At 47.1% G+C, this 27,585-nt stretch overlaps 1 protein-coding gene across 1 annotated transcript in view; it reads left to right on the top strand.

The window, feature by feature from the left end:
• Positions 1-27,585, top strand: part of kcnt1b (potassium sodium-activated channel subfamily T member 1b) — a 40,467-nt gene that overhangs the window by 1,491 nt on the left and 11,391 nt on the right. Inside the window, 17 exon segments of the mRNA XM_037481565.2 lie at positions 1,337-1,406; positions 1,792-1,965; positions 16,832-16,870; positions 21,391-21,470; positions 21,889-21,994; positions 22,305-22,355; positions 22,437-22,485; positions 22,617-22,676; positions 23,839-23,913; positions 24,139-24,222; positions 25,130-25,224; positions 25,597-25,777; positions 26,182-26,244; positions 26,246-26,347; positions 26,517-26,653; positions 27,204-27,267; positions 27,450-27,558. Coding sequence (XP_037337462.2) covers positions 1,337-1,406; positions 1,792-1,965; positions 16,832-16,870; positions 21,391-21,470; positions 21,889-21,994; positions 22,305-22,355; positions 22,437-22,485; positions 22,617-22,676; positions 23,839-23,913; positions 24,139-24,222; positions 25,130-25,224; positions 25,597-25,777; positions 26,182-26,244; positions 26,246-26,347; positions 26,517-26,653; positions 27,204-27,267; positions 27,450-27,558 — 1,539 coding nt within the window.

Here is a 27,585-nt window from a genome sequence, read left to right as displayed (position 1 = left end):
TGCCCCTGTTTGTACAGGCAGGGAGCATCTGGGACTAACAAACGTTTCTTGGAACATGATGTTATTTTTTTCTCTTCTTCTTTTAGAGTAAAACCCTTGTCCAAAGACTATAATTTCCTGTAACCATAAAGAAAACTGACAGGACACCACAGTTTGGGATAAGGCTTACGGGTCCTGCGTTGTAATTTCAGACAAAGAGAGATTTACTTCGGGCCTAACGCATTACATAACATTTGGAAAAAGCCTGCTTTTTTTCAAATTTATTTTTGTCTGAATCTGCGGTATTCTCTAAGTGGAGACACCGGCTCTTACCGGGAGCAATTCTGTATCCAATTATTGTGGTCACTTTGCCTCATCTGTTATGTCTTCCCCCCCCCAGAGGTTGCACACTCTGTATGAGTGGGCTTCCATTCATGGGCTCTGTTGCATAAAAAAAAAAGAAAAAAGCGTATATTTAATGTGCTCCTGTTCACCTGTTCAAAGACACAGGGAGTACAATGTGTTCTTTGCTCTTCAGTGACCTCCTTAATTTTTTTTTTGGGGGGGGGGGGGGTCCTCACCAGCCCACCGATTCCTCATCTCCCCACTCTGCTTCCTCTGTCTCAAGGGTTTGCGCTTTTTCTGGTACATCGGGGGGGAGAGTGCGGTCTCTCGGTGCTTCTAGCCCTCTCAAAGCTGCCCACACTGCGTGTGTGATGACCACACACACACACACACACACACACATACAGCTCTGCATTACCGCTTGTTGTTCCCTCTGCAGAGGCTTAAAGGGGAGGAAATACACTGATAAATTGGGATCGGAGCCATCTATGAAATAAGATGAACCCTGGTCCATTCAAGTAGAAACTCACACACACACACACACACACACACTCTCATAAATTCAACCTGCATTGTTTGTAAGGTAGAAACCTCTGTGTCCCATCTCTTGAGTAATTTGTCTTCTCCTCGCGTTACTTCCAAGCCAGATAATTAGTTTAACATCCCTTTTGATGAGGCAATCCGTCCATCCCCCCCACCCCCCTCGAGTAGAGAGTCTTCACTACATGTGTGGATCGTAGCTGATTAATCCACTTGAAAAGCCAGTTCCCCCCCCTATCCCCCCCCCATCAAGGTGCACGCTGTGAATAATCACACGGCGTTATTAAAGTGTTCCTCTGTAATCCCGCTCTGTTTGAGCTGCGTGGATCTAATCTTATTACCTCCTCACCAAGTTTGAAACCACAGTTTTCTCTATTAAAACTCTCTCTCACCTCTCCGCCCCCCCCCCCTCCCCCTCCTCTCTCTCTCTCTCTCTCTCTCTCTTGTTTGTCACTCATTTCGCCCCCGCAAGAGGCGACCATGAGCCCCCCCCGCCGTTCGTCGAGCCCCCCGCGCCGATCCTCCAGCTCCCACGATGACAGGTAATTTCCTGAAGGCCCCCCTCCCCCCTTTGTGTGGCACCACTGTGAGCAACAAACACACACTTTCACTGTTATGTACAAGTAGGTAGGCTGTGCTTTCCCACTCGTCTCTGCAGTAATCAGTCCCTTAAGTGTCCACTGATGGATAGAGGGGGGGGGGGGGCAGACTTTTTTTTGTATCATTCATTCACTTGTATATGTTTTTGTTTCATAATGCACGACGTGAAATAAGGCAAACGATTCGGTTTTACCAAACGACTCGCGTAGTTCTTTGTGTGCGTCCAACCCCCCCCGGCGCTTGGAGTGGGGGGGTAGGGGAGGGGGGGGCTGAAATGCCAAGCTGGCATGTTGATGAGCAGATGCCACTGTCCTTCTCGCCCCGCAGGCCCCCCGCTGAGGCCCCGCAGAGGAACAACAGCAGCAGCACCAACTCCGGCGTCATTCTGGACATCTCGGCTCTCAAGATGGCGGAGGTGGACACGGAGGTGCCCCCTCTTCCGCCCCGCTATCGCTTCAGGGATTTGCTGCTGGGGGACCAGACCTTTCAGAATGATGACAGGTATGTAACGCAGTGTGTGAGCGGCTGCTCGGGGACATTCATGGAGGGGGCCCTGGGGGGGGGGGGACAGGCGTCCCGATTCACATGTTTTTATTATATTCAACACATTCCAGCAGTTGCGTTGTGCCGATTATTGTAGTTGCTTTGCTGTCATTCCCTCGAGCTGCCTCATGTGCTTCTACCTCGGTTGCTGTTCTCCCCCCGTTTCCCAGAATGACTACTTATGACAACCCCCCGCCACCCCTATAGGGAGGGAATTTGTGCTCAGCTGTTGGGTTTGTGTTGGGTTTCAGGTGTAGGAGTAGATGGAGCAATGGAAATGGAAACGCACTGAGGGGTTTTTCTTGTCCTGCACCGCGTACTACCTGAAGTGGGGGTTACATAGGGAGAAAACTCATTTAGCCGCCTGTCCCTTGGCGCGCTGCAGTGTTTGGGACTCTGCAAAGAGTTGTATTATTGTTTCGGTCGGGGAGGACAAACCACAGACGGCTCCCGTTTTGGGAGGAGTCTGCAGGGCCCGAGCCCTCGGCTGAGTGGAGCTCTCCGGGGTGCTGAAACCAAGCCGCCTCACAAAAGGATTCAATATTGACCTTCAAACAGAGCGCTGACACGAGATTCGTTACTTCGAACTTCATCGTTTTATTTCCACGTCCTCTTTGCTGTGTCCGTGGGGTGATCTCCCTGTGACGGCCGCTTTTAGAGTAAGCTGAGTACAGATTCTTCTTTTAGGACCTTTGTTGCCTCTGTTACTAAACAAACATTTGGCCCTCGACCTGCAGCCGCACCGTTGATTGTTTTATCGAAGGCCGGATCCGACAGACGACACGTTGTGCTCCTTATCTCGCCGCTGCAGGCCATTGGATGTCTGCAGCAGCAGCAGCAGCAGCAGCCATGTTTCAGCGATCCCCTTCCAGGGATTTTTGTGTTCTACAATTAGCTCTCCGTGATGTGCATCTTGTTAGTTTTGCAGGGAACGCCACAATCCGCCTTTCCACCGTGCTTCACCGTTCTGTTCACTCGCCCGCTGTCTCCACGGCTCCCTGCTGTAAATAGCTGTCAGAACATTTTATATCAATGCCACATGCAACATTTATAACAGCAGTCTGGTATTTGACTGATTTCCCCCCCCCCCCCATGCTTTCCCATGGGATTTTTGAGGCTCCAGAACTCATATGGCTTTGTTTTTCTAGCGGTTCTATTTGTCCTGTTGACATTACAAATGGTTTGAGACCAAAGCAAAAAAAAGAGAGTGAATCACAGTGTGGATTTTGCTGCACGTTAATAACATGGAAATTCAGTCAACAGGTGGGGGATATTTTGATTATTGATATTTTGTTTCCCGTAGACCTCAGATGCCAGAATATGTAAATGAAGCAGACTACTTGATATTGCGTGTGTGTTGCCCAGTAGATCCCTCGTGAATTGTTTTTCTGATCGCTATCCAATCGCAACGGGTAAATTAGGGCCTGCATGCCTGACTGTGTGTGTGTTTGCACGCTAGTTTTCTCAGTAACAGAACTACAGCAATTCAGAGATACCCTAAGACCAGTAATCTTGTGATTACATCACATGTCATTCAGCTGACGCTTTTATCCAAAGCGACTTGCAATAAGTGCGGCAGAATCTTCCTTTGTGAAATACATGGAGTCATTGGCTTTTTAAAAAAAAAACTCTAAAACTGCTGTTGCCGTTAATCTGTGTCTCTGTGATGTGGATGCCTGTGTGTTTGTTGGGAGGGACGGGGGAGGAGGGGGAGGGGCGCGGGGGGGGGTCTCCCTCCTGAGCTGTTATTATCTCTAGGGTCGGGTGTGAGAGGACTGTAATTATGGCGTCGCCGTGCGGGGGCGGTCGGCCGCTGAAGAGGCGAAATCACGGCGAAGTCATGAAGGCTGACGAAAAAAAAAAAAACAAGCCGCCGAACACTTCAAAGCGGCGTGCTGACTGGGAGCAGTCGACGTGGGGCGAGGGCCGCAAAAACCGACTCCCAAAAACACACCCGCTCCTCGTAATCGTGTCCAGTTGCTTTAGATTGATCCGGTACATTTCATGAACCAAAGGTATCATCCACACACTTCTGTCTTTTCTTCTCCTTTTTCCATCCAAGCACATTTTGAATTGAATCAAGCTCCACTTGGACAACGGAGATACTGATACGTACATGCAGCAGCTGTTTGTTTGCGACGTTTTCCAGGGCAGAACCCACCGCTGGGATTCGCTGTCTGGATGATTTCCACCTGACTTCAGGGCCGCGTTGATTAGACGGGGAACGAGGACACTGAGGCAGATGTGAGGAGCAGCAGGACCATGAAGTCTGAGTGAAGGCGATTCATCAGCCACACTGATAATAAGATGAGGGGGATGATTGGGTCCAATAGGTGACGGAGGCTGTGTTTATACTGCAGGCTCTCATTGTTAATGCCCAATTCTCTATCCATTCTGCACAGAGGATTTATAGCATAGTTTTTATAATAGTCCCACAGTTATTCAATATTTTTATCATTTTACATACAACTTGGTCTCATGAAACATAGAACAGTGGAATAATTCATACATAATGTAGGTTTTTTTTTTCTAAAGTCTAATGTTTTGCACACATCTCCTTCTTTTATAATGACGCACATGAACCCCAGTTTCAGCTCAATGAAGCGCCTCCGTTCCCCTAAACGTTTTTTGTCCCGTCAGTCTCGGCGCACTTTGAGTGCTGAGCGTTGCCACTTCTCTGACGCGCACGCTGCGGCCAAGCAACCCGGAGCTCGCAATCTAGACCATAGGTGGCATTAGTCACCACCATTAGCACAGAGTGGGTGGGGGCGACGCCGCTACACCGCTCCTTCTCTCCGGCAGCGGCTGTGTGTCTGCGGCTGGCGGTTAGGAGAATTCCTGTTGTTGTTGTTGTGGTTGTTATTGTTGTTATCGCGGGGGAGCAGAGCACTCCAATATCTTGTCCACATTCTGGTTGTTTTTTTGTTTTTTTTCCCCCTCATTGGGACTGGAGCAGAAACTAGGTACGGTATCTGATTTGGGACAGAGACGATTCAGTGGATTCTTCAAAAAAGGCTCAACTCGGCTGGGGTTTAGTTCCCCTTAACGCAGTGGAGGTGTTAGTGGAAGCCGAGAGGAATCCGCTTGTAGCCCCGTTACAACAGGATCAACGCTGTCAGGTGAAAGTGGTTGCCAGGCAGCCTCCCCCCCCCACCCCCCTTCCCGAGGCCACATCCTGTAAGCTCAGAATATGGGCATAAAATGTTTAAATTGATCTCATTTCAATGTCGTACGTTCTTAAGCTGGAGGAAACAATTTCTCATCGTCGTTGCCAATGGCAACCCAGCTACTGTTCCAGTTGAGCCTGTTTACAGTGGCTGAGCACACTGTATGTTAAAAGTGGAAGTACTCACTGTGCTTTTGTGGAATGCAAGTCGCATGCAAATAACCCCATTTTTTTACATGTACAAAATGTTTCACTTGACTTTTACAAACTGTTAACATTTAACGTACAGACCACTCCCCATGTGGCCCCCCGCCCTAGAGCGAACCCTTTAAACTAGCGCTTTAGAACTTAGTCCTGTGTTGCTGTTTAGGTAATAAATCAAGTGAGAGGGAGGGTTATTTTATAAGTGGAGCTCTCTTCAGACTTCTTTCTGCAACCAGTCGAATGGCCCCCCCGGCGGCCACTTGAAAGAATGGCACTGCGCCGAATGGGCTTCTCTTTGAAGAAGCCGGGGGTGTCAGAAGAATGGCTGGAAATGGGGAGGACTATAAAAGGTGGGCTACAAAGAGTGGCCATAAGATGTAACTTACCCGTCAGAATGTGTTCCTCCTGTGGGCCTCTGAGGCTTAAATCTCCGGTGCAGTTTGCATTTATTCCCCCACGCTTTGTCTTGCCAAGTTAATTAGCATCGCAGGATTTGGCTTGTCATATTTTAATGGGAAAGCTGAGATGATGGAGGCATTTGGATAAGGTTGCCTGCACTGTAGATGGAGGAGGGTGGGGGGGCAGGGGGGGCTGATGGTGGAGAACTGCTGCGGCGTCACTTAGGGGATTATTCACAAGTAACAAATCTAATTTTCTTCCACTAATTCAAGTGATTCAATCAAATGTGCAAAGACTGAATAATGTAGCTCAGTTTTTTCTTATTCTGATTGTAATTAGCACATACTGTACTTGTCCCTTTCTCGCGTTTGTTGTGAGTTGATTTTAATTTTTGATGAAGTTACTCTCAGTTTTGGCGCCAACAAAGCAATCAGGAAAATGTTTAATGATTATTAGAGTTAATTAATAGAGCTGCTGTGACTGATTATGGAACTGCGGCATTATTTTAGTAAAGATCCCATCAAGCGTATTGGCAACTTTTACTTTGACATGGTCTAGTGATCCGGTCATTACAGCCACATTTGTAATTTAAAGATATCCAAATATTATTACATCACATGTCATTTAGCTCACGCTTTTATCCAAAGCGACTTACAATAAGTGCATTTCAACCATTTAGGATACAAACTGAAACGAACAAAAAAACAAAGTGCAATTTCATCAAATAAGTCGATTTACAACTTGCTATAGTATCAATAAATGAATATGATATTTTGCAGCGGTTCTTATCTAAATCTTTATTGAAAAATAGGCAAATAAAAGCTGATTCTCCTACCCAATGCAAATGAGGAGGACGCCACTTTGGCTTTCTGGCCCAGCGTCCCGCTGGGAGCTGCTGTTTTATTCATGAAACTGTTGAACCCTGTGTCTTTCACCTCATAAAAGTGCCTGCATGTTTTCGTAGTTTCTAAGTAAATATTGTATGAGCCAATAACGCACAAAAGTAGTTTTTCTATAGGGTTCAAGGGACTCCACCTTCATGAGGAATTGAAAGGATGGTTTGATGGTCCCGTGGACAGACTGAAGACCCACATCTTCATTCTTGGACGGGAACACAAGGTTACGACTATTAAACGGGCAGTTGAACCTTTTTTTTTTTTTTTTCTTGCAAAAAACAACAGCTGGGATGCACGAGCATCCCTGTGCGCGTGTGCCCTCCTGTGTGTAAGCCTTCCAGTGGCGTTGGCTAGACTTCCTCCTCCTCCGCTGGCTGTGCACGAGGCAGACAGCCCGCCCACAGCAGCGCCAGCTCACTGCCTTTAATATGTTTTGACAGAGGAAGCAGTATCACGGCTCTTGACACCCATCTGCAGCACGGAAAGAGGCCCGGGTTGTTACTAAGGCCGTCAAATTCTCAGGGCCCATCAATGGCGTCGTCTCAAGGGAAGAAATGTAGTTTTTGCAAATCAGTGGCAGAAAAGGAAAAACCTTCCTCTTCTGCACGTGTTTACTCTCTGCAGATTGACGATACGATGACGATTGTAAAAAAAACATTGTCTGAACAATACAAAATTGTAGAATAAATCCCAGAATCTTACACCTCACATTCATTTATTTAACTTTGCAAAAACCTTTTAAGAAACGATGCTAAGAAAGCGTTGCATTCCCACTCTGTATGTATTGAGTTCCTGAAGATGATACAATTTGGAGGGGGAAAAAGATGTTGCTATGGCGATGGCATGACCCGTCCTAATCTTCCTCTGACTGGCTTTTTTCTTCTTCTCATTTCTGATCTCAGTGGCTGAGAGTGATAGGATCTGGATGTCATTCAGGGTTCCTGTGTCACCAGCCCTACCCGGCGCTGTGCTAATCACTGCTTCACTCCTGCTCGCTCGCTCTCTCTCTCTCTCTCTCGCTCTCTTTCGCTGGTTTATATCCCTCCATTAAAATTCAGCCCAAAAAGGATGTGTGAATCTGAAGCCCCTCAGTTGGCTCATCACAATGCAATAATTCCCCCCCCCCCACCTCCCCAAGCTCTGGCTACAATAGAAATAAGCCGTGAGCACGTGCCCAATAGACCAGTAAAATGATATGACGCGTGCACGAGATTAAAAAAACTGGTCTCAAGCTGCCACTGGGTTCTGTGTTAATATCCGGCACAGAGGGATGCGGCGGATCGTACCAATCCAGCCCACATTTTCAGTTTTGTACTTGTCTTAATGTTCATGTGCATCATTTGGAGGCTTATTTTCCTCTGGCGGCCACACAGGTTCCCAGCAGGTACTGCACCTGAAGCGTGTAAAGTGGTCGAGCATCTTGTTCAAGGGCGATCGCATCAGCACAACCCCGCGGTGAGCGCCGTAGAAACCCGGAGCGCCATTAGGCGAACGGCACAGTGCTGATGCTCGTTGGTCACGCGGTGTCTCCTCGCCGTGCCGCTGTGGGATCAGAGGTGCACAATGTGCAGTCCCGCACTTGGCCACAGCGTGTCTCTGTTCCTGCTCATGGCGCATTCGCCTGCATTTTCACGGCACCTTCGTCTCGCACTCGCTGGCATCTCTTTGCTTCCTCCGTTCATTCATTTTTCTTTGATTTCTTTGCCCTGAACGCGCCGTAGTCAAAAAGCACTCCGACTAGTGGGTTGTTTTTCTCCATCTCGGGGGGTCAGGTCGGAGCCTTTTCTGGCTCACACACTTCTACTTTGGCCTTTTTGGAAAATGGCTGTAAAACTTAGTCAGGAACTTCATGAATAAGAGCACTACACGTCTATGGTAGGCCTGTGAACTATGTTGTTTCCCCTTGAAATCCATTGCTGTAAAGTTCTGTTTGTAAATAAGGGGGGGGGGGGGGTGCAAAGTACCCTCACTATTATCACTAATACCTTTTTTAGAGGCATACAGTCTTCTTTAATCCAGGGGACCCCCAACCTGCTCCAGTGGAACAGTCACAAGCTTTCACTTTTATATATTTAAATGAGCTGTATGGGGGGGGGGGGGGGGGGTGCAATCCATTCCCAGATCAAATATGCCACCCTCTCTTTGCAGGCTGCTCAATAACAAATCGGGTAATTGTCCTCAGATGAAATTGCATCTTGATCCATATTCCATTACCATTAAATCTGTCATGCCCTGTTTGTTTGTTTTTTTCCAAGGACATTTATAAGAATCAAATCGCTCTGCCCGGCGACTTTCCATTTTTTTTAAAGTTCGCTGTCCCACCTGCACGATCTACCCACCAATTTACCAACAATTAAGGCTGATTTTGAGATCTTCAGGATTGCCATAGAAATGAACTGCCTGTAGATCATGAACGGGTATAGGAACTCATTCCGGAAACAAAATGGTACACAGCTGAAAATCAGCTGAAAACAATGATGTCATCCATGCAATATCTGGACACCAGATCGATTGTGCAAACACTTTCCTGATTTATTATGAAAGTGACCCACAAAGCCCTGTCACGAGATAAATATTCCGGATGTATCTAAGGCCACCATGCAGTGCATGCCCCGCGGTCACCTCCCGGCTGGATGTTCTTCACGGTCCAATCTGAGTGGCCCACTCCTGGTTTGCATCTTTCATGAAGGTGCTCCAGTTTCTTCCCCTCTGCAAAAAAGAATCAGTAAAACCCAAAACAACACTTTATCTCTTTCCTTTTCCGACTGTGATGCACAGACCCTTTTTTTTATCAGTACTGATCTTGTTTTTGTGTGTATGAAACCTTGGGTAAAACTAAATATTGCTTTGCTGGAACAAATAATTTCACTGACATACATCTCGTGAAAGGTTCAAGTTATTTATTCATTGTATTCCTGATACCATCTTACACCTTCTCGGCCTTATCAAAGATCCAGTTATTGGACAGATTTTTTTTTTTTTATTATCTCTAACTGGGACCTAATCGTATTCACATTCACAATTTAATTGATAACGTTTTTCATTGTGTTTCTTTGCTTTTGAATACTGCCGCAAGCTTTATTCACTTTATAGTTAGAAAGTTTAACTTTGTTTTGATAACTGATGCTCAGTAGAGACGTGTCTCTGAATAAGATTTCATATTGACAATAATCGATGTAATCTATCAGCGTTCCTGATTCATTATTTAAACACTGAGGCGTGACCTGGAAACAAAAAGGTTCAGGCTTATTTAAACCAGCTGACGGAAGTGACGTCTCGTGTAAGTTGTACTCCAGGTGCATTCTGCCGTGATCGCGCCGGTGTGTTTATCTGGGCCACCTGCGCGTGTGTCTCTTGCATCTCATCATCCCGGTGACTCGCGTCGCCACGGTAACAACAGCTGTCCGACCTGCCGAACCCGAATCTTCCACTCAGCGCCGGTGTGTGCTCGGATCGTCAGACGGTGCGCGTTATGTAACCACGCGGGGAAGTCCGTTTGGTGGAGGAGGAGGAGGAGGAGGAGGAGGAGACGTGACATGACATGTCCATCAGAGGATGGAGGGACGCTCAGTGTGTCTGAGGAACCCGTGATGCGACAGGCAGGGAGCCGCTCTCCCGCCGCTTCCGCGCAGCGCCACCGAGGACACGAGATGCGCGTTTCCGGCGCAGTCGGTCACTGAGCGCGAGCTACAGCCCGAGCCGAGGCGCGCAGGAGGAGAGAAATACCCAGAGAAAAACCGGGGGGGGATCGCGCGCTCGGGAGCCGGCGGAGAAGCCATGGCGGGCGCCAAACGGACGCCCTCTCCCTCGGAGATCGACCCGGACGTCAAGACGGCGGCGCAGAAGACCCCCGAGCCCACCTGGGTCAACGCCTCCAGCCCTCTGCGGAGCGCGGGCTCGTTCGGGAGCGATGCCGGCCAAAGGTAGCTGATCCGCACGTCTCCGAATGCAGCTCTCGATTGCGCGCACAGACACACACACACACACACACACACACACATTTCCCTGTTTAATGCTTAGCAAACGCATGCAGTGACACTTTGAGTCAATTCCACGAGACACAGCATGATTACAAACGTTGCCATGAATCCTTTTCATCTCGGTGATGTATTTGGTAGCTGCAGTATGTTGTGATTACATAATTCAGTTGATGCTGCATTCCTCTTTCCTCATTTTATGAATCCATTTTTATTGGGTTTAAAAATGCCAGATTCACACATTTGTATGAAACACAAATGCAAACCACAGGAGCTAATGTTGACATGCAAAGACTCCATCTATTTCAGCGGTGTGCATCGCTCAATAGACTCAGCACACCAGGACACTCTCCCACCATCTGGTAAACAAATTAGATTGTGGTTTGTCGGGCAGAGCGAGACTCTATATATGATGCTTCCCCCCCCCCCCCCCCCTGTTAAAGCGATAAAAGAACTTGCTATCAGCAGATATGCTGCCATCAAAGCTCAGGTTTGCACTCTTATCTGCAGGTTTTACGAGGCTGGTTTGTCCGCCACAGGAAACATGGTTTGGCTTTCAGGCCACTGCGCAGCCAATATGCTGGTGGTGCAGGGTGTCCCGCCTCTATTCACAGTACACAAGGTTTTTTTTTTTGCATCTGTAGTGCATTAACATGTATTTTCTAATGCATTTGTTTGATGATAAAAAGCAACAGCTGCGGCATTTTGAAAAAACATTTATTCGTGCAGAATGTTGCTGTCAAAAAAACGATCAATAAAGGGAAAATAATCTCACAGATTATTATCACTTCAAGCGTAACCTTCAAGCTCTGCGGTCACGTCGCTCTTTAATACCAACATTCTTTGTCTCCTTCACTTTACCATCAACGAGAAATACCATGCATTTCCTCTCCAGCATAAGCAAGCTGATCAATAAAGATACGAGCTGTGTGAACTTGTGCTCTGGCTGAGTAGGAAGTTGGTTGGCTTGGAATGAAGTGAAAGTTTGCATCCTTTAATTTTTAAAGTGGGTTTGTGTGTAAAATGACTCTGTCCGGAGTCTTTAAGGAGAACAACAACGTCTTCAGCTCCCTGATCAAAAAGCTCTGGACAAAGATCCATTTTAGTTTTTAAATAGACAACATTAAAGGTTTGATCTTTTTAGATGACAGAAAAATCATTTAATAAACCTCAAATTCTGCTAATCATATTAATGACGAAGAGGACCCACTTGGACAGTCATCCTGAGGACCTTTTCATTGAGATGACCCAGGCGTTGATGAAAGAGAGGACGATGAGGCTGGTGTCCGTCTGTCAGAGTCTCACAAGACGACGTTGACACGTGGCAACGCCAGACTGTTTTGAATGGAGATCTAAAAAGGGCTGTGAAACCCTGATGCACCAGTCCGCCCAGTTGCCCCGGGCAACAAGCAAACCCATCAGGGTCAATATCACATGTCATGTAGCTGACGCTTTTATCCAAAGCGACTTACATTGCATTAAAACCCACGTGGCACATTTTGCCAGGGGAGACATTTAGGGGTGAAGTGTCTTGCTCAGGGACACTTTTGACAAGGATTTGAACCACCAACCTACTCCATGAGCCACCATAATATCTAATGGAGATGCTGGGGATTGAACCCAGGACCTTTTTAAATGATCCTCCGGTCCCTCCTGCCCCAATGTGCTGTCTGATCGCGCTGCGTCCAGCCGTCTTAAACAATAGGAGCGCGTGGGAGGGGGAGGAGTGAGTGGATCAATAACCTGGCCCCCTTTTTCGCAGCTGTTCATCCCCCGAGGCGAACATCTGGAAGGGAATCCTGCAGGTGGGATCGTCTCTGCTGTGAATGCCGGGCGGTAGAGTTCCATTCAGCCTCGACCCTCAAGCTGTTAGTCGTCTTCCTCTTAATGCTAGACAAGTGTTACACAGGGGGATCTTGAGGTGATGAGGAAGCAGGACTTTTGATTGGCTGCTATGCAGCAAAGACCTTGAATGTAATCCGCTGACATTTCAGCAACACAGAGTTTTCTGCAGAGCTCCCCGTCTGTCAATCAGAAGAACTTCTGCCTTCTTTTCATCAAGTTATACTTTTGACTTTTTTTAAATCAAAGCTACCCCCGAGTTTTTTTTTGAGGGATTTGCACTTTAGCCACCCAAGGTCAAGCAGGAAGGTTTTGTAACTTTTTAGGAGGAATCGGGAAGACTCTTTTAAGGACATTTAAGTTACTGGTAACAATCAACTGTTAATATTTTATATCTCAATCAGTATTGATTAAATAAAAGTTAGCAACATCATCATACATTCTTAATCAACAAAACTAATTTTTCTCTTATTCGGATTTACGTCTTTGCTACTCACACACACACCTTCATTGTCAGACACGTTGATGTGTATTATGCAGGTTTTACACTGATTAAGATGCATTTAAGGGGGGGGGGGGATGAGCTTTGAATATCCTGTTAAGTCTCAAACAACATCTTGAATTTCCACACCAACAGCTGCGTTGGTCAATAAAAATAAATGTACAACAGCCCAATGAGGATTTATATTGTTGGCAGCTGTCCGTTGGCTAATGGCTTCGAGGTAATGGACGGTTTAACTGCATATAAGATGATTGTCGCTCCGTTAAAGGAGCAGCAGCTCACAATGACAGAGTAATCGATTTTGTTCTGTCCACAATATCAACTGTTTTATTCTTTCGTTGAGAGATGTTGGCATTATTGTGGCTTCTTTTAAGCTAACGTTAGTTTGGCTCATCATTGGTACTTTCATTACTGCCCAGTTGCTGCGTATAGTTGTGAACAATTTTACAGCATTTCACTATTTATTGCACAAACTACTAAAGTCCCTCTTTTTCGTAGATAGTTTTTTTATAGCCAGTTAATTATGCCCTCGTTTGTATTTGGGTACCCGAGGTTTAATGAAGGGGCTTTTAATGTGGTCCTTGGGATTAATTGCATGTTGTCCATCGTTATTATTCATTAAGGACGGAAATATCTCAGTGATTGACTTGAACGCCACGAGGGCTCTGCTTTGCGAAGGCAGCCCCCTTATAGCTGTCAACATCTAAAGTGGCCTTTGGTCGAGTCTCTCACACGGAGACGCTTGGCTGCGTGCTGTTGCTGTTGTTGTTGTTGTTGTTGTACAGGTGTAAATGCAGAGCGAGTGTGCACATGCACATGCAAAAGCCACCATCATCGGCCACCTGCCTCATCTCTCTCCTTCGGGAGCAATGGATGGACAATTGAAAGGCCTCGAGAACGGGAGGGTGTGGGATTATTTGAGGGAAGCCGACCGGGCTCCCGCAGCCCCGCTCTGGATGTCTGTTGAACTGAATCTGGGCCGCGTTCCAGAAAAAGCTCACGAACCTGCGCTGTGCAGAGACCTTTGTAATCTCCGTTGTGAGCGAGGAGGAGGAAGGTGAGCACGCTGATGGTCCGAGATGCCTGGAAGCCCGTGGGGGGGGGGAAATAGGATCGGTTCCAAAGCAAAGGAGTAAAAGATGAATACAATTCTTACTTTGTGCAATACGCAAACACTAAGAGGCAAAAATATTATAATCCAAGGAATATATTACCAATAAAGATTACTAAGATTGATAAAACTGCATGAAAATGTTTCTGCAGCTAAATTACATTCATTACCATCATTATCTAATAAACATCTCAGATATTGAAAATGACAACGCTGGGTATTCTTGTTTCATGACAAATGTGGTCAGATTGCCCAACCACACAAAGTACAACATAGGTGCGGTTGCCATGGTTACCTGCAGTTAAGGAGCCTTCAGCTGTTGGCCAGAACCAGGTCTGAGGGATCTATTATTAGGTTTTAATGGACAAACCGGTATTCTGTGTCTCCGCCAGAATCATTCACAGATCCACACCAAATAATTAAGCTACAGGCCAGCATCTTGTTGTCAATCTGCTTTTAGATCTATTTTTTAAACACCAGTGTGTGTGTGTGTGTGTGTGTGTGTGTGTGTGTGTGTGTGTGCTGTAGTATTTGAGGAAATGATGGCCAGCTTCCTTGTGCAGGTAAACAGTTTAAAAACTACAAATCCCACTTGCCCTTGAAACTGCTGCAGAGACTGTGTGTGTGTGTGTGTGTGTGTGTGCGTGCGTGTGCGTGCGTGTGCGTGCATGTGGCCCGTCCCCTTTCTACCAGCCAGTCCTTGAGGCAGCTATCAGTAATCGTATTTGAAAGCATACTATGAAAGTGCTGGTCGTTTTGCACTTGTTGTCTCGGTAGCTCAGCTCATAGAATCCACATCAGCTGCAAAGAGGTGAGGCTCTACTCTCTTCTCAGTTGCATTCGTTGTGTCATCATTTGTGCAAAGCTTGAAGGGCATCGTGATGCTAAACGCCGTGAATATTGGGACGGTTCAGTTTGTTTATTTCATGATGGAGAAGCGCAGGAGGCTGTTTTGGGCTAATGGGGCACGGAGGAGCTTCAGCTAATCGCATCCTGTAAACTGCTAAAGCCCTCTGCAGACAGTTGGCCCTCTTTTATTGCCCATCAGTGTGCGGTCAAAAAGCCACAAAATGGACAGTGAGATCTCTGCAGAGGGGGTTGATGTTGTTCCTGCTCAGCGTATGTGATGAGCGCATTATGCCTTTAGAAAAATGGCGTTTTCACTTTGGTGAAAAGTTGTTAATATTAGGGCTGGGAAATAAAATACCCCAATATTCTGAGCTGGAACGCTGTTAATCAGAAAGAGATTGCTCTCGTGCCATATTACTATTTTACCACAATCTAACACAATATCTAAAGCCTTTTTTTTGTCAAAACTAAAGTTGATTAAAGATGTTACTGACAACAACCTCTTTATATTTAAATGAATACCTTCTCATCTTCGCTTTATTAGAAAGTTACAGAAGTAACATTGTTGACGTAAACCTCCTTTCTGCTCCCATGAAGCCTGAATCCCACAGTTGTCTTTTTTTTTTCTTTTTTTAAATGTATTGGTTCCTGTGGAGCGTAATAATCGACTGCGCTCGGGTTTTTGCGATGCCAAAATGTACTGATTCATTACCGCTCTCTTGTGACCGACCGCTTCCGTGCTTTAATGGACACTCCATTAGTCCTTTTTGCAAAGGCCTCTTTCAGTCTCAACTGCTAAGTAACGACCACGTTCCTCCGGCGCTCCTCATTTACACTTTGACCATCAGACCCACTTTGATTGATCACAGGCCTCTAAGGGAAATCAGCATAAAGTATGATTTCAATACGCTCGCTGCTGAAATTCGGACCCGGGCCATGAAGCCTTTTACTCACCAGACTTAAGGGACAAACGGAGTAATATGTCAACCTGCATATGAGGAATTCCTTTTGTATTACACCTGTAAGGCTATGCCTTGAAGTACAGTGTGTATGATGATTGTGGGAAATAGAGAAAAAGTTTAATCTGATATTTGTTCATAAAATGTGTCTGAATCAATGTCTCTTTGCTGTGCCAGACCTAAAACATGGGTTTATCATTGATAATGTTGTCTAAACCAACCACGTTTTCTGAATGGTATGAAAATGTACAGTGAATTGCGCCGCTAATTATACTTTTTTACCATATCAGGATAGATTTTTTTTTTCACACAGGACAACATATTAAACATTCTCTCTGCTTGTGTCTGATTTAATGCCTTCTGTACGGTTGCAAGGGACCTTTTTTTGTTTTGTCGCAGAGGACGTCCATCCCAATAGTCCACGAATCGGCCATTGACATCCTTGCTTGTGTGTGTGTGTGTGTGTGTGTGTGTGTGTGCGTGTCAGTTGCCTCAGCGCAGCACTCCTCCCTTCCGTCCAACCTGTGACATTGGCCCGCGCGGCGTGTATCAATGTGTCCCCTGTGGTTTGCATTAAGTGTCCCCCCCGTTCTTTACTCAGCTGATGCGACCTTTTGACTAACCCATCGTGCAGAGCTTGCCTCGCATGCTCCCTGTGAGTTAACACCACATTTCATGTTTCCCCGTCGGGCCTCGGATGCGTTCAATTTCCACTCAATGGTCGTATCCACTTTCAGTTTGAAGGGGACTCAATGAAACCTTCTTGCCCGCAGCCTTTTAACACGTCTCATACCTGCAAACATGGCCTCAGATCCTTGTTTTGCTCTTTCCTTCCCTTTCCTCGACCCCCCCCCCCCTCCCCCTCCCCTTCTGTCTCTCCTAACCTATGCCTATCTGTGTCCATGTGTGCTGCGTGCAGGTATCAGGAGGAATACAGTATGGACTCGACCAATGCCCAGTAAGTCCCTGGCAGCATCATGCTTGCATGGCATGGATTGTATCCACAGTGGGAACTTTCCCACAGGACTGTCTTGCGAGCACAAATCACACACGTAGGATGGTTTGCTCTGTTTCTATTTATTTTTTGCACAGATTGGATGTGGACATTTTGCCTCGGGGGGGTTGTTATTATCACCGGTACATGTTATCTGTAAAGTGGGCGGTGATTGTTGTGGGTACAGAATAATCCATTGACCTGTCGCTACCTTTTCAACAATTGTTGTGGCAAAAGACCAAAAAAACAAACAGAAGAATTGGCACAGAACACCGACGTTCGGTACATTCGACCACGTCGCAGTAAATGTTGAAAAGGCAGCTTGTGTGTTTTAGTTTTTTTTTTCATTTTATCGACAGCCTTGACCGGCTGAATGTGCACACCAGTTCAACGTGTGACCTTGGCTGAATGCTGAGAGAGTCTCTGGATTCCTGCAGGTTATATTGGTTGGTTATATAAAGTGGTGCAGAAATCCCCATCAGGTCTGTTTGTTGGTGCTGTACTAATGCGGTGTACTGCTGCTTGATTCCACATGTTTATGAGTAACTGGACCGGAATATCCAGAAAGAAGTCAACAAGTCTTGAAGGCAACATTGTCACTCATTCCTCAGACTTGCAGACAATATTTACTTAAATTGTTTATTTCGTTGTCTGTCACTTGAAAAAGTCTGTTCTGATCCCCATCACGTTTTTGGCGTGTCTAAATTTCTTTGCAGATTTTTTTTTTTTTTTTTGAAAGTCTAGAAAACATGAAATGCAATTATTTCCCAAATGGAATCCAGCGGTCTGAAATGCGATTCCAGTCGGATGCGCCTCGCGCCGGAAGCTCGGCCGGCTCACGTTGCGCAGACGCTCGACTGCGAGATTTTTGCTTCTTGAGGCCCGAGCGCCTCCACGTTAGAAATCCGCGTCTGCTGCTCACAGACGCGACGCGTCGTTGCCGCAGCAACCCGTCCGGAAAGGTTAGCGACGTCTGGCCACGCGTCTGATCTCATCGTCTGCAGACAAACAGTCGAACTGTCTGGATCTGATTTAAGGGAAAAGCAAATCTGATTTGCCATCATTAGGAACATTGATTTTTTTTTTGTCTCGCTTTTTTTTCAACCAGCATGACGAGAGTTTTGCATTTTAATAGCAGAGCCATTGCAGAGGTTTCATCCCTCGGCTGGTGGTGGGAGGCCTCTCCAGTGTGAAGCTTTCTGGGAAAGTGGGTTGTTATCCTCGGGGATGTGCTGTAATCACGTTTTTTTTTTGTACTTATCCCATCCCGAGAAATTCAGGCTCATGGAGCATTTTGCTTCTTTTTAAAAAAAAATTTGGTACATTGTTAAAAAGGAAGGCGTTGCTATAAGCTTCATTGCGTGGCTGCTGAAAGAAAAAGGGTAAAGTGAAACGGGTTCAGCTCCTCAAAGGGATGTTCATCGCAGAAAGCTGCAGTGCCACCACAGCGGGTCCCTCTCAACGTGGAGGCGCTCCCTGCCGAGATGAGCTTGAGTCGGTGCACAGTGTAGGACGAATAGTTGTTATAATAAAGCGCTTTGTGCGTACATTGAGCCTCCGAATGGGGGACACGTAACGCACATGAAAGCTCTATTTGACAATGCGTGACTGGTTCGTAAAGCCTACCGTGGACTTTTCAAACGCTGATAAGATTGTTTTCTGTCTGTGGCGTGCATTTTATTTTAGTACGTTTTCACTATAAAAGACCATAACAATGGACTTCTCCTTGTTTTGGGGGGGGGGGGAATCTCCTTTTAATGGATTAGTTCTCGGGCACCTGGCGTCTAATCCAACCACGCGGCAATTTAGCTTCTGTGCTCTTCACATTTTGGCCTCAGTCAACAGGAAGATTAATTTTATTATTGGCCAAACCTTGTAGTCATCCATAAAGTTGGCAGCGCTCTCGTTGTAGCTGCGCGTTTGTGTCGGACCTTGAAAGACACGCGTGGACTGCTTTGAATCGCCGTCTCTGACCTGCTGATTCAAGGCTAAAATAGAACAAATCGCGCTGCTGTGCACTTCACGGTAGGTGAGGCTTTGGAAACAAAACGCTTCGGGGATTTCTACGTCCTTGAAGGCATGCGCGCCGACACACACACACACACACACACACACAGAACAGCCAGGGCCCCTCCACAAGTCTAACGCACACATAGAGCGTCCTTGGAGGAGCAGAAATAAACCTGCGCCGGCTCTTCTCGCGGCCACCGCTCCATTGTTCATCCTCTCCGACGCTGGCCCTGTCGAGAGCCCTTCTTTCAGGATCCACTTGACAAAGCACTCGCACATCTGCAACAGGACAGGTTTGCAGCTGCGGCTCGTCGGAACTGGAGTAGAGCAGCCGTTCAATATTCACGTTCGAGTGGATTATCTTCAGAATTGCTGCAGGTTGTCCGTGGGACACATGCGTGACCGTGATGAGTGGGGAGTTGTTTCTGCCAGTAGAGCGAACCTTGTTATCGTTGCAATGGGAACACCTCAAAAAGACTGCATATGAAAAGGTTGGATTTGATTGCTGCTTTTGAATCCGCAGCGAATGGAAGCATCCTTCACTCCTGCCTGATGCGGGGTCGGCTCAGGATAGACGCGGCCTCCTCTCAGAGTTCTTCTTCTACACCTGTTACTCGCGTGCATTTGCGTGTGCCACAAAGGAGGCTCAATCAGTGTTTGGTTCCCCCCTCCAGGCTCGGCTTTGCTCTCAGATTACAGTTTAGCTCCTCGTTGCTTGCATTGTGAGGACAGACCTGGTGCTATTGTGACCATGTGCAAACACACCCCGTCCACCACCTGTAGGCTTTGGAGGAGGGGAAGGTGGAGGAGAGCTGCTGTCGGCCCTCTCTGAGATTCAAAATGCAGTTGTTTTATAGTTGCATAAGTCGGGCCCCAGATGGTTGGTTTGCAGATGGCAGAGATGCCCAGAAAAATAGTACTTAAAAGGCACAGCTGGACGAAGTGCAGTTTGTAGCCCCATTGAGAGGAATCTGTTTACCTTCATTTATGTTTTAGTGGTTGTAAAAAAAGGTGAGGGTCAGATTTTAGTTGTTGGGCTCTACTTTGAAAAGTGTGTGTGTGCGCTATGTGTTCCACACACACACACACACACACACATAGCCTGCTATGACCATTCCCTGCCTTTGGAAGCTGTCTCCATGGCGATGGAGCTGGGAGAGAGAGAGGGGGAACAGCTGGAATAATTCACACACACATCTACACACCTTTCCTGGGATTTGGGGGGCTGTAATTGTCCTCCCGCTCCTCTGTTCTGGTCTTTTTTGCACTCGGCATTCATCTTGTCAGGCCGGTTAGGGCGAGGGGGGGGCGAGGGCGGGGGGGCTCTTGAGGTTCCCTCCTGGAGCCGCAGTTAATTCCCCTCTGTGCTCATTAGTGTCAATAAGCTCGCATTACAGGAGCCGTTAATAGTCCTGTCTCACCACCTTTGTTCATCCACAGAGCAGGAGGTGCTTCAGCGCTCGTCTGGTCGAGCTCCCGATGGCGTTTAACCTTTTATTGCTTCGGATTCATCACACTCAAGGCAGCGTAGTTATTACTAGACCCCTATGAGGTGATGCCTAATGTAAAGCAGTCTTGTTCATGTTGTGAGGTTAAAGGTCTTTGCCCGGGTGAGACTGACTCGTCGTACAAACAACGTTATTTGTTTGGGTTCTGAATGTGTTTCTATGAATATTGAGAACAAATAGAAAGTATTAAACACTCCTTGTTTCACGCACAGGTTGAAGAAACCGTCACGTGTATCTTCACAGTGTGCATATGCAGTATATCCATCATGAGAATGTCACTTGAGGGAGAAAAAAAAAATCTGCATTATTGAACGCGTAGAAGGGAGTCTTGCCCAGCTTGTTCCTGCACTTTATTTCCACACAAAGCACTTTTTTTTAAATATACTAGAACACTGCATCCAATATAATTACTGCAATGTGCTATTAACACTCCCCATGTTCTTCCCTGGTGGCAGGATGCAGTGAACAGGAACACAGGCTTGTGTATTTACTGCTTTGCATCATGTGTTCATATTCTATTTGATGAGCTGTTTTCTGTTCCAAATCACACCTTTTAAGATTAAGCTGTTATAAGAGTGATTGTTTTTAACCACGTGTCCATTCCAGGCAAATGTGTTCCTCCTGAAGAAGTGCTGCAGATCTTTAGCAGCGGGTTATGGATAAATACTTCATGCTCTCCTGAAATAGCTTGGCATGGCACTTTACTTTTTTTATAAAGAGGATATTTGTTGGTCTTTGTAAGACTATTTTCAGCTACAAAAACTACATCACATTGTAAAAACCAAGTATTACATTTATGTATCTGTTCTGAATACCTGTATTGTCTCGGCCTGTTGACTGCTTTTCCCCCCCCCCACCTGATTATGTAGAAGGCCAAGGTGAGATTAACACTGTTTGGTCCCCTCTGTCTGTGTCAGTGTACATTTCCACTGACCTCCTGTAACTGCTTCCCCCCCCCCCCCGCAGGGTGCAGGTGGAGTTCTATGTGAATGAAAACACCTTCAAGGAGAGGCTGAAGCTCTTTTTCATCAAAAACCAAAGGTCAAGTAAGTACAGCCAGCGGCGGGAACGACCACAACGCGAAGAGAGTTATCAGAGCTAAACAAACGAATACAAGCGGGATGTCAGAGTCTCGGCTTGATGTCGTCGTTGCATTCACAGCGTGACACATTGTGCGGTTGACACCTGCCAATGTTCCCACTCACCTGCCGCTGTCACTAAGCCACCGCCGCTATTGGACGTGACAGTAATGAAAATGTCAGACCAGGCTGCAGGGGGGGGGGGCTGTCTGTGTCCGGTTTGAAATAATCTTAACAATCGACACCCGGCTCGATCCGAGGAGCTTTGCGTCGTCATTAGGGAGGCAGCGGCGGCGGAGGCTGATTGTTGGAATTGTTGTGGTCTGATGCCACATCGCTCCCTGGGCAGCTGTGGAAGAACATCTTCATCTCTGTTTGTCCGCAGGCCTGAGAATCCGCCTGTTCAACTTCTCCCTGAAGGTTCTCACCTGCGCCCTCTACATCCTGAGGGTCAGCCTGGATGACCCCAAGGGCGCCAACGGGGACCCATGGTGAGAGTCGCTCTCCCTCCGCAGTGGTGTCATGGTTATTAAGGCTCAGTGAAAGTTAAATTAATTGGCTTCCGGAAAGGCTTTACCTGTCCAGGTACGGTTTGGGGATCAGGTGTGTGATTTGTGCGCGTCGTGTGTGTCTGTGGAGTCTCGTGGAAGCCGTGGATTGTTCTTTTGGAGACGTGTGGGTATTGTTATTTATGGAAACATTCCAAGTGAGCAAAAGGCTTCCCAGCGAGTCCGTTCCCACACACACACACACACACACACACACACACACATTCACGCGTGTTACTGTTTTTCTCCACAGTGCAATATGTCGCAGTAACAACAACACGGCAGACTCTGGAGACATCAACTGGTACGTTTCAGTCTTGATGCCATTTCACTTTAAATTGAAGTGTGTCCAATCAAAGGAGAACTTCGATGTGGCTTTTGACAGGTCGTTGATTTTCTGGGTCACCAGACGGGAACCTGTGTGGGCGATACAGGTGAGACTGATTCCACTCGAATGAAGGCGCACATGAATCAAAGTCCTCTGCTCGAGGGCCACGTCGAAGTCGCGCGGTGGTGCAGGTGCCGATGAGTCTGCAGGTTCACGGCTCTCTCCCCTCTGCTGCAGGTGACAGTGGCCTTAATCAGTTTCTTGGAGACCATGCTCATCACATATCTCAGCTACAAGGTAAGGAAACCGGTGCACCGCTTGTCTCCTGCGGATGTCTCAAAGCATCGTGTGTGTGTGTGTGTGTGTGTGTGTGGCATCATTAGACTCAGACATCACGCGGTTACATAAACCCCGTGTGCAGGGCCGGATGTGCTTCTCTTTGTTTGGTCTGACCCCGTCCTCTACAGGAGCACTCTGTTCCTCTCAAATGGCTTCAATATGCATTCGGATGGGGCCACTGGAGATATGTATATCGGCAAAATGGATTCTATGGAAATCACGGCAGATACAAAGGGTCAGCCTTTGTCTGAGACTCCTCCACTGAACGGTTTGTTAATGACGGCGCGGCAGGAGGAAGACGTGTTGTTCCCTATGTTTCAGCCTCTTATAAACCGTGGAGGTTTGAATATTCTCCTTCTCCTCCTGCCGTGTCTTTTTCAACCACAGTTCCCCTTTTTAAATGGTGCTGCTCTGTCCAATGTGATCCGTCTTTAGTCCCACACGCTGATTTAGGCTTAGTTGCCACCATACTCTCACTGTATGTATGGATATTATTATTATTATTATTATTATCTTGCCAGTAACCACAAAGTATTTTCACATTTAAAATGAACTTTTTTATCATGGTCATTTGGAAACAGCGACGCTTTCCTTGATTCGAGGTCTCGTTGAATACATAATTCAGCATGTAATAGTTCGAGGGCACCAATAAGCTATTTTGCATCTCGAGTGAGGACAGAATGCAATATACAGCAGTGCAAAGTAAACTCTTTGAAAAGTCGTTAAGATCTAGAAGAAGGCAATTTTGATCGAGAGAAATTAAATTTACAGAGATTATGATAATTGTGTTTCTGCATATTACGCGCTGCGCAGTAGTGAAGCGTCATTAACATGCAGCACAAACATCAAAGGCCCCCGAAAAAACACAAAACAAAGCAGGTGAAATAGGGCCGCGGTGTCCTGATCTCACATCCACTTTGTTTGCACCAAAAAAAAAAGAAGCTTTTTTGAATTTCATGATGTGACGTGTATCATGGAGTAACATGGACTTAAAATTCACAACAGACAAAAGCCCCTTTTTACTCTTTCCTGTTGCACAGCGTGGTTTCCGGGTTCTCTCTGAAACAACGTGCGCTCTGTGCGGTTCAATGAATCATTTCCAAATCAATTTGCTTTCCAGGGGAACATTTGGGAGCAGATCTTCCAAATATCCTTCATATTGGAGATGATCAATTCGGTGCCGTTCATAATCACGGTGAGTGATGCGTTTCATGGAATGAGTCGTTTCCACTGTGTTCCACCGGAGGAACTCAAGGTCATTTGGAGCTTTCACTGCAAAACACAATAATTCACCGGGTTCCTCATCCGAGGACACACGCAGTTTATTCCCCCCCCCTGCATCCAGCACATCTACGTCCCTTCTCTGTCCCAGGGACATGAACATTTGACTGATGTCGCTCTTTCTTCCGTCTTCCTTAAGATCTTCTGGCCCCCGTTGAGAAACATCTTCGTCCCGGTGTTTCTTAACTGCTGGCTCGCCAAAGGTGCCCTGGAGAACATGATCGTACGTATTTCCACATGAAGAAAAAAAAGAGCACACAGTACTCGTGTTTGTGTTTGTTTGTTTTAACCAGTGATGGATTTGAAGAAAATTTTGGGTCACATTGTTGGCAAATGATTGGTGTTGATGCTGCTGCTTTGATAAATTAGGTTGCTGGTTCTATTAAGACTATTTGCACCAACCGTTAAAACAAGAAAACTGAGCCAACTATTATTCAGACAAAAGAAAAGAGGTGCTTTGGCATTTTCTTCTTTTTCCCGAAGCAGGAGAACTTTCAGTTTTCAAATTGATGTGACTCACTTCCATGTCACAGCATTTTAAGGTGTAAACATTTCCTAAAGGTGCTTTATGACTCCCACGCTCGGTTCGTTTTTATTATGCCAATGGAAGTTGTCGCCGGGGATTAATGGCCGCACCGCGTGTAAATACTTAATATTCATAGCTCATGCGGAACAAATATGTATATATATGAATAAATGAGGGCCGTAGCACATTTTGAAAAACTGGCAGAACCTGCGGCACACGCAGAGTAAACAAACTGCAATGCAGCAGAAACACACGTCACAGTGTCCCGCCCTCGTGTTTATTATAATATTTCCCAGGAGACATTGGGTGCCGCTACGCGGAACTCAAAGCAATTAGGCGCGTTATTTGGGGCAGATGGTTGAATCCGGGGGGGGCCCCGGGGGGCCGGGGCGGAGCGGCGCGTCTCGGAGAGGCGGCGCCAGGAGGCAGAACGCGGCGCTTAACGAGGGGCCGACTGGGAGTGAGTCGCGGCGGGCGCCGCGCGTCGGGACGGAGCAGGAAGGGGTTGCATAAGGGGGACTGTGTGATGACTGTGTTTGACACCCGGCTATCTAGTAACCCCCCCCCCCCCCCCCCCACCCCCCCCACCCCCCCACATGTTCAGAACGACTTCCATCGCGCCATCCAGAGGACCCACTCTGCCATGTTCAACCAGGTGTTCATCCTCATCTGCACACTGTTCTGCCTGGTGTTCACTGGGTGAGTGGACCTGTGGTTCATGCGTTTCCTGTTTGCTGTGTTTACGCTGTGCACCTGACCCAGAACACCCAGGGCCTCTGGCCCAGTTTGGTTAGTGTGCATGTGCGCGGGGGGGGGGGGAAACGTATGTACTAGTATTGATTAAGCATGTGGTTCTCGTAAGCAGACCTACGTGCACGGTTTTATTTACCTAAATGCTGAACTAAATCTGACTCTGATTCTTCTCATCTTTACTCTACTGCCCTTTGATCTTTGAGCAAATTGAGTCTGACATCCAGTCCACTGAGCTAAAACGGCTCTTCACTTGAAGCTTCAGTTTCCCCCCCCCCCCCCCCCCCCCAGGAGAGACGTGTGACATTGGTCTTTCCGCAGAGCGTGTGGCATCCAGCATCTGGAGAGGGCGGGGAAGCACCTGGGCCTGTTTGACGCCTTCTACTTCTGCATCGTCACCTTCTCCACCGTGGGCTACGGGGACGTCACCCCACAGATCTGGCCCTCCCAGCTGCTGGTGGTCATTCTCATCTGCGTGGCGCTGGTGGTGCTCCCACTACAGGTGATGGAAGAGGGGGGGGGGGGGGGGGGGGGGGGAGGGGGTTGATTCACCCCTGCAAAGTAGAGGGAAGGGTCTCGTGATTAGCGATTCTTGCCATGTGCCGCATCCAGTGACCCTTTTGTGGCACCGTGATCAAATATTAAATGTAAAATGACATTTTGCTTTCTCCCCTCTGACATTTTTGGCCTGCAAATCAAACTGCAGGCCGAGTCGTTTTCGGCTGCATGATAAATCCACCGATTCGCTGCATTATTTATCCAGAAACGTCCCCCTCTTTCAAATGACGTGCTGAGGGGTAGAAATGGGAAGGAACATCTGGAGCCTGACGAAACTGCCGCGTCGGCAGTTCTTGTGGCATTTGGCGTCACGCCAGTGTTGCTGTTTTTTTTTTGTCCCTCTCTCAGTTTGAGGAGCTGGCGTACCTGTGGATGGAGAGCCAGAAGCTGGGTGGGAACTACAGCCGCCACCCGCGCGCAGACGGAGAAACACGTGGTGCTGTGCGTCAGCTCGCTGAAGATCGACCTGCTGATGGATTTCCTCAACGAGTTCTACGCTCACCCCAGGCTGCAGGTACCGAAGCGAACCAGTCGGGTGTGCTCCGCAGAGATGGTCATTTTCAAAGTGATGGCAATAACCAAAGATCTGTTTCAATACGCAAACCTGATGTGTTTTTGTGTATTGTGTCTGTAGTATAAATGAAGGATGTGCAGCTGAGCCTGTGCGTGATTGGTTTTTGCAGGACTACTACGTGGTGATCCTGTGTCCGACGGAGATCGACATTCAGGTTCGCCGTATCCTCCAGATCCCTCTGTGGTCCCAGAGGGTCATCTACCTGCAAGGATCCGCCCTCAAAGACCAGGACCTGATGAGGGCCAAGTGAGCATCCGAGGAGATTCCACCTTTCTTTATACCTCGGTGTGATTATCGGGCTCCTGTGTTAATATCTGAAAATGTGTTTCATTTCCTTTTCAAATGTTTGATTCCTGTTTGATTCGCTTTAGGTTCTGGTTCCGGAGTCTTAATGACTTGTAGTCTGTAAATGTAAAGTCTGTGCGGGGTTCATATAGAGGAGGAGGAGGTGCTTGCTCGTCTCCTTGGCTGCCCTCTGCTTGCACGTCCGTGTAATTGAAAAGCAAAAGGCAGAATGGATGATGGATCCCACTGGTGCATTTTTTTTTTTTTTACCTCAATCTCGTCTCGCCTCCCTGCAAAATGTTCCAGCTGTTGTAACGTTGGCTGCAAAGTTGAAAGGTGTCACATTTTTTCATACACGAAGGATCTCTGCCCCTCGTGTCAAACAACCAGCGGGATTGATTTCACGCCTGTCTTTTGTCGCGGGACGTTGACCTCTGTTGACCTCTGTAAACAATGTTTGTTTTTTTTGGGGCTGACCGTCCTCCTCGCCGTCCCCCCTGTTTGTCCTCAGGATGGACGACGCCGAGGCCTGCTTCATCCTCAGCAGCAGGAACGAGGTCGACCGAACCGCCGCGGTGAGTCTCATCCGTTTGTCGATAAGAATCCACCCCCCCCCCCCCCCCCCCCCCCACGCACTCCCCTCCTTTTATAATAATCCTGATATTTATAATATTCGTTGCGCATTGGGAACACATTGAGCCACCATTTCCAATTAACTTACCGGATGAGTGAAATGTACGTTCTTGTTGTCAAACAGGACCATCAGACTATTTTAAGGGCTTGGGCCGCAAAAGATTTTGCTCCAAACTGCCCTCTCTACGTCCAAATTCTCAAACCGGAAAACAAATTCCACGTTAAGTTTGCAGGTAAGTTTTCTTATTTTTTATTTTTTT

Source organism: Pungitius pungitius, chromosome 5 (genome assembly GCF_949316345.1).
Source record: "Pungitius pungitius chromosome 5, fPunPun2.1, whole genome shotgun sequence".
In the NCBI taxonomy this organism is placed as follows: domain Eukaryota; kingdom Metazoa; phylum Chordata; class Actinopteri; order Perciformes; family Gasterosteidae; genus Pungitius; species Pungitius pungitius.
This window is presented reverse-complemented; position numbering and strand designations above follow the sequence as displayed.